The sequence below is a fragment of the Pagrus major genome, chromosome 7 (assembly GCF_040436345.1).
Source record: "Pagrus major chromosome 7, Pma_NU_1.0".
Classification (NCBI taxonomy): domain Eukaryota; kingdom Metazoa; phylum Chordata; class Actinopteri; order Spariformes; family Sparidae; genus Pagrus; species Pagrus major.
This window is the reverse complement of record NC_133221.1, coordinates 14,547,611-14,559,990: the sequence shown is the minus strand read 5'-3', so window position 1 is coordinate 14,559,990 and position 12,380 is coordinate 14,547,611. Positions and strand designations below refer to the sequence as shown.

Genomic DNA, 12,380 nt, shown 5'->3' with positions numbered 1-12,380 from the left:
AAATAAGCCATGTCGAGCTTCACCAGCACAGACATGTATGAAATGTAAGATGAGAAAAACACAAACGTGTAGGAACAGTTGCGGCGAGTCTGTTTTATTCTACTTCACTTTATTTATGTTGAGTAAAGCCGCCTTCCCTCAGTGTCTGGAAAAAGGGGGAAAAGTGATGGAGGGAGGAGCAGTTAAAGATGCATCTTCAGCTGTTCTTCCCTCCTTCACTCTTTCCACTGGAGTCCTGCTGTAGCCATCAGACGTTTCCACCACTCATACACAAACACAACTCCTGAAGAAATTAATAACACCAGGCACTAGGGAGGTCACGATTTTGTTTCTAAGTCGGAAATCGATTGGAATAACCTTTCAGTTTCTGTCATGGAAATCAAAAGCAGCCTACTAGCACATGTTTGAAGAAAAAAAAACACTTCAAAGATGACACAACTAGGTTACCGGTAGTCTGCAGCCGCACTTTCAGTTAACTGTGTGCACAAATATTATTGACTTACTGCTACTTTTTCAGAGATCCTTTAGTGATATGTTTGGGAAGAGGGTTTACTCGAGTGAAAATTTGAGAAACCAAAACTTTGTCACAAACTTTATTTCTATCTTTTGTTGTTTACTGTTGGATAATCAAAGGCTGGTATTTTTTGTTGAACACTGGAACCTTTATTTTTGGTAAATATTATTTAATGTTGCCTAACCATAACCTAGGAAAAACCATCATGATGAGGTTAAACTGTTGAAGAATTGAAAAATGTAAATGACAGTTTTCAGGCATAATACCAATGACCTGTTGATCTTTGATCTACCAGGCACACACACATGCTCTCAAATGCGATATGATATGTACGATATGATACAATATCATTCGTATCCTCAGGCAGTTTTGTTTAAGAAATTTCACATACATGTTAAACGTAGTTACACATAGGACACTAGACATAGACGTACAAAGCAAGTCAAACAGTCATGACCATTTACACGTATAAGATAATATCCTCTGGAATCATCTCCTGCGCTTGCATCTCTTTAACCAAATCTAACAAACCCATGTCCCCTCTCCCCTTTGGTGTCCCTCAACCCACAGGCAATGAGTGTAGACTGTGACACATACACCCCACGTAAATGCACACAGGCATACACACTGTCCATAGTGATGAATGATCCCCTCAGGGCAGAGTTGACAAGCTGAGACCACTTCCTCCTGCTATTCTTCTTTCTTTGGCCCTTCACACTCCTTCATTAATCTCCTTTTCCTCCCTCCGGCCCCCTCTCTCACACTCACATTTTGTTTTTTACATCTTCATTGATGCACTCCCGGCCGCCGTGAACCCCTTTGCGTCTCACTCCTTAACTCTTGTTCGTCTTTCAAACATCCTCCCTTATCAATCTTCCACTGTGGTTCTTTGATTCTCGCACTACAGCTCCTCATCAGCCTCCTCACCCCTCGGAGGCTTCACCAAACAAACAGCATCATCAAAGTGAAATCTGAACTTGAACTCTGAACTCTGGGCTTTTCTCCCCAGGGAAATTTTCCATCAGGAGAGGCAACTGTATACACTGGCAGATGCTCACACACAAGGCAGGGAAACACCCTCCAGCGTACATGTAAATGCACATGAACAAGCATACGCGCACGCACAAATAGCTTCAAGAAATTTTCATCTTGTCGACTTCCTGAGCACACTTTTTTCTTTTAGTGCTAAACATCGTCCTTGTGCATCCTGTACTCTCCAACTGTGGACATTGTTTGTCCCTGACCCAAATCGCAGGATGAAAGCTGCGGAAGACCCTTCAACTTTCTGGTTTGTTCTCCAGGGCAAAATAATAATTGCTCCTCTGGGTGGACCTGCCAGGTCTCCAGAAGGTCCAGACAGAACCAGGAATGTTCCACAGAAGCCAATAAAGCAGCAACTATTTCCTGTCCGTCACATCAAAGTCTGAGGAATTACGGGAGAAAGAAATAGAGACAGAAAGAGAAAGTTATCTTAAATGAGCCAGGAGATCTTTGGAACCTGCCGCCACTGGTTCAATTCTCCAGATGGCCAAAAGTTTATATGACGGAGAACTTGGAGGAGCACGTTTACTGCCATTAAGTCAAATCTCCAAAAACAGGGAGGTTTTTTTTTTTGATAAATGTGGATTGTGGAACTCATCTTTGGTGATTATGCTGCTTAACCTGTGGGTTGGGACCCAAAGCACATCTGTCTGCTTCTGATGGCACCAAACACTGTGTGTTGTAATTAGTCTGTTTCAAACGGTGGGACAAATTTCTTGAGTCAGTCTCAGTTCTCTGCTGACAAAAGGATTCTTGTCCAAGATTAAGACGTGATTTATTTTGGGTTAAAGCCTCCTTTATACATTTATACCAATTCAAAGCCCATGTGCTGTCTGAGGTGCTGTCTCTCTTTTTACCTGGCGTGTTTTATGTCAGTGAGAGGCGCCGACAAGCTTCATTCTCCAAAGCCTTTCCAGTAATCTTTCTCCGCCGGGCTTATCATTACTGTAATGACAAGGTGCGTCTCTATACACTGGCTCTGTGTGCACTGCGTGTGTGTGTGTATGTGTGTGTGTGTGTGTGTGTGTGTATGTGTGTGTTTTCATTTCTTGAGAGCATCTCTATGTGAAGAAATTGCGAGACCACACACACATACACACACACATACTGACTGAAGATGTAGACAGAGACATCATCATGACAGAAAATTGTGAGGTTAGACGTTCACTCACACAGCCTGCGCTGTAGTGCTGCACGTGTGTGCAGATGTGTGAGTGTGCGCGCAGCCTTGGTGTGTTGAGGGAGAGCAGGCCTGCTTTTTACCAGACAGGGAAACGCTGTAGGTGGTAGAGTGCTACATGTGCACGCCCCTACTAAGTTACAACTCCAGCAATTTGAGTGTGCGATGAAGGAAATGACTTTATGGATATTTACACAGAATTATTAATTTGGAAAGCAGGGATGTGGAGTACGTGTGCGGTACAATGTCGGGAGAGACGGGTAGGGGTAAGGAATTACAGATTAGGTGGTCCACATGCACCCGCACAAAAACATTCGCGCCGACACGTACACACATACACGCATACACTGACCCCACAGATGAGACAATTATGCCACCAAACACTCTCATTAGCCAGGGGGATAGCGGTGTGGGTGGTGGGAGAAGAGCGGAGGAGAGGAGCGGAGGAGGAAGAGAGGGGGAATTGATGGAAAATGGGGTTGTTTCACAGCTCATTGGAGATGCTCTCCCCGACCTGCAGTGTCTGCTGTTTCCCTCATGGCTTCCAGATGCTACCATGAACTGCACTGACACAGTAAGGCTGTGACTCTTACCGTCAGGCAGTACAGCACCGAGCTATTGGAGTCTGTAATATGTCAGTGGTACTCTATACCTGCACTGCGGTTAGCGCTGAGATGTGTGGGTGGGTGGCCAGGGGATTTTAAATTCCCTGCTGCATGAGATAAAGTAGCTTGATTAGTGTGTTTTAGAGAGAGAGGGACTCACAGGGACAGGAGGTTGGGAAGGTCCCACGGAGCATCATCAGGAAGTCTCTCCAGCTGGTTGTTTTGCAGCATCCTGAAAGTCACACACAGATGATTCAGTTATAGGTGTGATACGTCATGGAGTGTGTGTGGCTTGCGTGAGGGCACATCAGGCAGAACAAATAATTCCATCGCGAGGGGAAATCTGACACAAGGAGGAAAGGGCCAGTGAAAGCTTGAAGAGAAGCAGAGAATGTGAAGGGTAGAAAGAAATGAGAAAGAGAAGCTCCTTGGGTGGGCTGCTGATGTCATTCTCAGAAGAATGGAGCAAAAAGAGAGGAGGAAGTGGGGAGCAAACAATAGCCCTCTCTCTTTCCTCTCCCTCCCTCGCTTTCTGCATCTTTCTCTCCCTCTTTCTTTAAAGTTTTTATCGTTAACTGTTGTCTGACAATGGCGCACGTGACGTCTTTGCCTTTATCGTGGCATCATGGTGCCACAATACTCAGTCTGTGAGTGTAAGGCCTTGTGTCAACAACAGTTAAACATCTTAGCTTACAATAAAGTTATCATAATACAAGACTCCTGTATTTTAGTACAAGTACAAGACTATTTTTATACTTATTTAGTTATAAGTGATGGCAGCAATGTTGGCCTGAGATGTCTCAAGATGTAAAGAGCATATTGTATTTATCTACATAACTTTCGCAATCCAGTATATTTCACAATAGTCTCCTGTGTAAGATGCGATGATTGCTTCAGGGTAGAAAAAAACTCAGGTTTGAGAGGATCAGGGGAATGTTTCCACTGGGATGATGATGCCATGATAAATACATCGAATTGAGTCTTTTCCTGTTTCAAAGAAATTCCCTACGGGAAGCTTCGCTGTACTCCACTCTGGGTTCACAACCTTGTGTGTATGTGTGTGTCTGGGTGTGTGCGACTATCAGCAGGGACTTTGCAGTTATTCTACACAAGGTCAGCGGTCCATTTGTGTTTGACACGGACTGACTTTAACTAATATATTGAGGAAGGAAACGAACAGCTCAGCTGCTCTGAGGTCAAAGAGCCCATCCAAAGTTTGCTCGGGTGTTTTAATGTGAGGCATGAGCTCTTGCAGACTTGCATGAATGTAGCATATGTGTGTCCTTCTGCAGTAATGACATAATAGTCCAGGATTCATGGCTGGTTCACTCATTCTGTCTCGGCGAGTTTCACAACACAAGGTGAAAGAAGATCAACTTGTGCGCCTGGTAATCCCCCAGATTCCCTCAAATTACAAACCACAATTCTCCAGCTAAGTTTATATTCTGTGGCAGGCCTGCTCAAACTCTTCTCAGCCAGGGTCCAAAAGGAATTGAGTTGGTTGCCAAAGCTCATGAAAACCTCCTTAATACCCTTGTCTTGCACCCGCTTGAAACTCATTATTAGATGCCTCACTAGTCAGAAAGTACCATGGTTTTTATGGTTGCTTTGCACATTTTTTGTGATTTAATACTTCACGGCAGCGCTAACAGTTGGTGGCCATGGATCATAAGGCTACGAACACACTCTGAGAAATGGGGTGTTGAGCGAGCAGCTTTGAATGGCGTTTTTAAGTGATTTTTTTGTCACTTGCTGTAATCTCGGTGGGTGGTGTGACTGGGAGGTCCCTGCATTACACCTGTGTGTGTGTGTGAGAGTGTGTGTGTGTGTGTGTGCATGCTTGCAACTGAAACTTGTTTGGGAATGAAGGAACTGCAAGCAGGGCAGGTCTCCCCCAGCCCATAAACTTTAACTACAGTTAATGATGCATGGCCTGTGTGTTTTATTCAAGGCGGGAGCACGACTCCATCCCCCCAGAATGCTGGAGTGCAACAACCCACTTGGGATGAGGACTGAACCACCAGAGCGGGATAGGGTGGGAGGGAGGGAGGAGGTTACTTACAGAACTTTGAGGTTGTGGAGACCCTGGAGGGCGTGGCCTGAGATATACCTCAGCTGATTCCCTGAGATACGCCTAGGAGAGAAAGAAAAACTCAGATCAAAAGGGAGAAAACGAAAAATTAAATATAAGCTCATACACAGAAGAATTAACAAGTCTCATAAGAGAAGTTTTGCCTTTTGCCTTCATCTAAGTTTTTGGATTGAGCTGCGATATGACTTCATCCTTGAGTTCCTGCTTTGGGGTTACTGTTGGGGCAGCATGCAAATAACAATATTCTATTCCCTTCAATGTGGTTGCTATTGGCCCAAAGCACACCCTGAAACCTTAACCAATCCTGGGAGTCCTGATGAGTGAGTAAAGACTCAATTGAATGAGACTGAGACTGGGTCAACAAGTGCAGCGTCAAAGTATATTAGCTTGTGTGCATGCGAGTGAGTTTATGGCAAGGTGTATACTACGTATGTGCACACGGGCGCATGTGTGTGCAGTGTGAACGTGCATGTGCTATTTTCCATGTCCTTGAGGTAAATTGGGCCCATTCTGAGGGGCCTTGTGGACAGCGAGGGAGAGAAACCACACACATTCACACAAGCAATCCAATCAGTTTGTTTATCAAACACAGCACCTAATGGTCATTTGTGAGTGTGTATAAGATGTCCAAATAAATAACGTTCAGTCCAACTGAGTAACTCTCAAGGTCACAAGCTGTAAGCACAGTTTAAACACAGATTTGCTCTTCACAGCTCAAGACCACCCACTTTTATTAAACACACACAAGTTAAAAGTTACTCATTGGCATCCTCCTCCTCACACCGGTACTCTACAGGTGACATTTACTTGACATTTCAGCCTTATGCTAAGCAGCTCGCCTCTGGCTGAGTTACTCCATCAGTGCCAGGGTATTGAAATATTGATTTAAAGCCCTGCCTGCCTTTCCAAGCAACTATCATCCAGATGGTAATGGACGACAGCTCCCAGCAAACTCCCTCTGACATCTGATACTCATGTCAACATGTCTCAGTCTTATTACTGTGCAGTGGCAAACCACACAACCCCACGCATGCCTGCCAAATCTCACACTCAACCCAGTTTAGAGCTCTTATAGAGTTTGTATTTATCAAACACACACACCCGCACATACAGATAAATGCACACCCACATCAGCACTCTGGGATACATAATGGACTGATCGTTATCCGAGCTATTGTGTTGCCATTTAGTCATGCCTCTCAAACCACAGTCAAAACTCATTCAAACACATGATGTCTCAATATAGAGAGTTGATCTGCAGCTCTTTTACCCAAAAAATTCCAATCATCATTCTTATTTCAAGATAAACGAGTTCAACTGGCTCTTAGATCAGATTTTCACTCATAAAGAAACCTGTTTACTGCACAGTTGTTGTCCCTTAGAGAACGGTAGGTCTGCTACTTCAGTACCATTTCAGTTCTCGCTATTGCAAAAGCTGGTCACCGGGGACCAGTCCAATAGCTACTTTTCCAGAGGAACGTTTTCAGTAGGCCTTGCTGAGGTCCTGACACCGGTAAAATAGATCTAAGCCTCATTCTGCTAAGACCCCTTAAGTGCCTTCCTCTGGTTTCTGTTCAAACGCAATGATTGGTTACAGACGCATTGGAGGGAAAAAAGATATAGGTAGCACAAAAGAAAAATACATTTCTTTTCACTTGGGGATGAGGAGGGCCAATAATTGAGTTTCAGAAAGCAAACATCGTAGTTAAGGCTATGGTATGATGTGCATGTCCTACTGCCAACCAGCCTTTCTCTATTAGCTGAACCATTGGAGCCAAAACAGCATTAGAGTGGAATCATTGCCGACTTCATTTGTCAAATGGGTAATTACGTCGAAAGTGAAGATGGATATTGAAAAAGGAAAGAAGTGTTCAGACGTTCTTGATAGACATCAACAGAACACCGCCGGTTGCCACTGACCAACTGTTTCCATGATATCAGTGAGTGTTTTTTATGTGTGTACGTGTGTGTAAATGATCGCACGTATGAGTGAATGTTCCGCACTCAGCCGCCTGGTCGTTCCACATCAATCTCATTCTAATGAAAGGCGCCTTTCTCTTGTCAAGCCACGGCTCCAACTGTTTTTTCTTTTAATTTGATTTGGGGATGGTTTGAATTTTTCTTGGCCCCTGGATGGCGTAGATAAAAAATTCCACCTCAGCATAATTCAATTCTATTGAAGTGATTTATAGATAAAATAGAGAGCGGTGTAGATCAAACGCAAGGGAGAGAAGTGGGATAACAAAGGTGAGACCACCCTGATTACTGGGCTGATCTGTGAGGGCTTTACTGAAGCATACCAACTGTTGATTATCATTATGTATCACCGTGTCCCATTGCCTCGAAATAATAAGCAAAAAGAGGGATTAAAGGCCAAGACGGTGAAGACAACATCATATTTTGGGATGCTATCTCAGGTAGTGATAGGACATCATAGCGGCAGCAGGGCTCGAACGGTTGATAGGAGTCGATGATGAAAGAAGAAGGAGAGGATAAACAGGTCTTATCAGAGAGAAGGCGGCTTGTGTGTGGGTGTGTCTGAAAGTATATGCATGTTTGACCTTCTTCACCCCTGGTCCATCAATAGAAACGTTATCCCTACTTCTGTTCGGAGGTCCACCCTCAGGGGTCAACCACTTAACCTGGCGTTAACCTCCAAAATTATTGGAGTAAAATATAGACTGTGGGTGGGTGGAAGGGTATTTGTGTGTGAGAGAGAGACAAGCAGACAAAAAACAATGTTGGCAACAGTAAAAGGAAAAGCTTTAATTGGCCGAGATAATTCCAGCTGTGAGGTGTATCAAAACAACTGGTATTATTTCAAATTATTCCACGACAGTAACCTCTTCACCCTCACCTACGTCATTCTCCTGGCCTATCAGCAGACAATCTTATCATGGAGAGGAAGACAAGCAGGGCTGCGCTGGCCTCCACTCAACACTTCTCTTACATTTGGATTTCATTTGTGTGATAGTCATAGAGCACCTGAGACCGGGCTGAATGGAGGATGGAGGATACCTCCGAAGTAGGGTTGCAGGGATAAACTGTTATCAAGTTATACCATAGTATGAAAGTTGACGATTATCATACCATGTACATTTGCTTATAGATGATATTGTTGTTGACTATATATATATGAATTCTAGCGTATTATTGTTATCAAATAGAAGCATATAGAATGATTTTCCTTCATAGGGTAGCTGGGTTCAGCCTTAGAGATAGGGTGAGGAGCTCGGACATCTGGACTGCTCCTTCGCTTCAAAAGGAGCCAGCTGAGGTGGCTCAGGCATCTGATTCGGATGCCTCTTGGGCATCTCTTTTGCGGACACAACTAACTGGGAGGAGATCCCGGGGCAGACCCAGAATTTGCTTGAGGGATTTTCTATCTCATCTGGCCTGGAAACGCCTCAGGATAACCCAGGAGGAGCTGGAAAGTGTTGCTAGGAAGAAGGATGTCTGGAATAAGTTAAGCCTACTGCGACCTGACCCCGGATAAGCAGAAAAGGATGCATGGATGGATTTCAAGTTTATATCAAGTTTCATGTCTGAAGGCGTAATTATAATAAAGCGCTTGTTGTTGTGCAACACTACTCGTAAGGCGAGATCAGGTTGATCAGAATTTCAGTCTTAAGCTGATAACAGCTTACGCCGCACTTTGACTTGAGTTTCTAACATTGTGCTTCAAGCGAGGCAAAGCCAACGTTGACAGAGGGTTTAAATAAAACCAGTGATCGTTGTACCTGTCAGGCTATGTTGAATGGGCAGAGTTCAGCTCTGTATTTAGGAGGTGAGTGACGACTACAGATAATGATAAGATGAGCATGAGAGACTCGACCGAAATGGCTGATTATGAGGGAAGTCAAAGGAAAAGGTAGAGTGAAATGTGATCTCCAGAGGTACGAACAGTGCGGACTTTGATACTGATGATAGGCAGAAAGCACTGTCGCCTTCTAAAGCGGTTTTCAGGAAGGGTGACAGTTTCACCTACAGTTGAACCACCCTCCGCTGGTTCCAAGCTGCAATTAGATCAGGAAAAGGTGGCGCATCTTTGATATTAGAGCGGAACATTTGAAGAGAGGGGCTGTCTTTCAGGTAGATGACTAACCAGTCACGGAGCCTGTACCGCAGTGTGGGCATTGCTGCCCTCTCATTAATCTATAGACATGCAGTCTGCCTCTCAGTCGCCTTTCTTCATGCTCCGTCTGACTGACAGTTGCGTGCAGGTTTGTGTGATTAAATTAAGAGACGATTTACAGATCAAAGTGCCGAATGAAGGCTTAATGAGAGGGATCCGAGATCAATAGAGTGCAATTTAGTAATGAGGAGTTAGAGGTAGAGAAAGAGCTGGAGGGAGGGTTAATTACACTTGCGTCTTATTATCAATATTAATGCCTCAATGAATCAAAGGGAGGCTCAGTACCTGCTTTATGAATGAATTTAATCACCTTGTGTAAGGTTCAAAGGGATTAGCTGTTTTCACTTTGACACTATAGAACTAAGCAAAGAGATAAGAGACATTTATGTTTATGAGTCACGCTTCAGAGGGATACTCTATGTGGCTCATAAGATTTTATTTCCTCTCCTCCCCATGGTGTAAAACAGGATGAAAGCTGGACTTCTTGCCATAAGCAGATTTGTTTTGGTTCGCTGGAACATGAAGCGAGCCAAAAAAGGGAAAAAAGTAGAAAAACTTGCAATAGCCTGCAGTAAAATGGAGATGGGGGTCTGTAAGAATGAAGTGGAAAGGAGGGAGATAGAGTGAGTGAAGGAGGGCAGGCAGGGAGGTAGAGCCCAGCATCAAACAATTTATCACTCTACCAGTCACAACCTGCCTGGCCCTCGCCTCTCCCCGCGCTACCAACAAGTTCTGTAGACCCACATCAAACGCTCTCGCTCTCAAACCGACCATGTTTGTGTTTAGAGCCCTTGGTTTGTTTTTCTAAGCGCTATAACATGTCGCAGTTACAATGTGTTTACTGTAACCTGCTATGGCTCATCTGCCTAACCCCTCTTGACAGGTGTGGATGTCAGAAATGTGCCTTCCCCTGCCTTGGAAACATCATCATCGTCTCAGCATGTTTCCAGAAATGGTCAGCAGGCTATAAAAATGTCTTTAAGGCAGGAACATCCTCCTTGGAAGAGTTACAAAGCAACAGACGTCTCCATAAAGTGTCAGAACTTGAGAGCGATATGGAGGAAGCAAGATCAACAGGGCTGTAAAACACTGGGAGGATTGTGTCCGGACAAACACTGCAGGTGGAGCTGCATCCAAGACCCCCACCCATCTTTTCCCCCATGCAGGCAAATGTCAGCGTCGATGTTCAGCGTCACTCTGCGCTGTGTGGTTCTGATTATTACGCCATCAGCAATATCTGACCTTTCCTGTTTTTTCGTACGACGGCAAAAGTTCAGATGAGCAATGCAATAAACGACAATAAATCATTGTCTTACGTGTAATTCTCGAACTTTAAGGTGTCACAAAACTTCATTGTTCAGCTTCATTCTACTGCTCCAACTGAATGGTTTCCACGTTAACCTTTTACTTTCATCATCATTAGCTCATGCCTCACCGGCTGCAGCTGCAAGAATTAGTAAAGAAAACAGTGGATTGTTCAAACACCCCATGCGCACACGCGCGCGCACACACACACACAATGCAAGGCTTCAGAAGTAAAAGAATCAGGTGAAAGCTGACATACACACTCTAAGCCCACCACGACTTACACACACATTCAAACCCTTGGGGCATATCTGCGGACAGCCTTTGTCAAACCAAGACCAAGCCGAATTCTGCTGAGTGGTCAAATCAGATATCGGCCAGGTCGACCGCAAAAAGTTTTGTGATTTTTCTGCGGCGTGTGCGCTTTCATCAGCCCTGTGAGAATGAAACCTATACCTTCGACTTTGTGAAGCACTGACCAAAGTGTGTCTGTAGCGGTGAAGAAATTTGTCATGGTGGCTCAGTCAAATTCTTAGTCTTGTTTGCATATTTTAACATTTTGTTTAGTTAGTTAAATGCAATTTTTATTGGGAAAAGAAAATGTATGTTAAAGCATAAAGCATGTCCGTTTCTGCATTTAACTCATTTAGTGCATTGGCACCTACATCATATCATTTCAAATGATACCTATACTTAATGTTATAAACAAGAAAAACATAAATCTTTGCTCTTTTCATTTTCCCCCAATCCTGACCTGAACTTCTCCTATAGTGTGTGTTTGTCTTGGCTAAGACTTGTGTCTATGTGTGTCCTGCTCCTGCTGAGCTATCCAGCTGAAACAAAGTCAAAGAGGGCAAGAAAGCAGCGGCTTGGATGCTGAGCACAGAACCTGCTCTCTAAACGCTTTAAGGACCATATATTCCCTCTCCGAGTGAATATCAGGTTCCCTTCGCCTCCCTCTTTTGTGCAGCCGGCCCAAGATCTACTAGCCTATTGCTTCAGGCACTTTCTTGGTAGGAGAGATCAGAGGCAGGCCAGAGTCATCAATCCCCATCACCGGGGTCTGCGCATATCAGCGACTCGGGGAATGGCTGTTTCTTGTCATGTGTGAATTGTGACGATGGAGGTTTATTAAGTGAATGATTTTTGTACTCACAGTTCTGATAACAGGTGCAGTCGGTGGAAGGCTCTGGGCTGGATCTCACTGATGTTGTTCATGCTCAGATCCCTAGGGAAAGAAAAGGGGCGAGCATCAGTATCAAAGTATCAATCAGTGTAAAGCTTATCAATGTTCTTTGAAGATACTCAGGACATGTAAAATTACAAATGTTTAGAACGCATATTTCATCTGGCGATCAATCATTTGGAGTGGGGAGTAGTGTGCAGAGAGAGGTTAAAGAGTTAGGTGGAGAGGTTGGAGGACGAGAGGGAGGAGAGGGAGATGGAGAAGAGAATTTTCCCCAATGAATCATTGTTGGGCAGCTGTAATTTCCTCCTCGTCCCAGTGA

General features: G+C 44.2%; 1 protein-coding gene across 1 annotated transcript in view; it reads right to left on the bottom strand.

Moving 5' to 3' along the window:
- The window catches only part of lgr6 (leucine-rich repeat containing G protein-coupled receptor 6), a 38,930-nt gene that overhangs the window by 12,147 nt on the left and 14,403 nt on the right, over positions 1 to 12,380 (bottom strand). The window contains exons 2-4 of the mRNA XM_073469729.1: positions 12,029 to 12,100; positions 5,403 to 5,474; positions 3,501 to 3,572 (exon numbers count right to left, since the gene is read on the bottom strand). Coding sequence (XP_073325830.1) covers positions 3,501 to 3,572; positions 5,403 to 5,474; positions 12,029 to 12,100 — 216 coding nt within the window. The remainder of the gene's footprint in view (positions 1 to 3,500; positions 3,573 to 5,402; positions 5,475 to 12,028; positions 12,101 to 12,380) is intronic.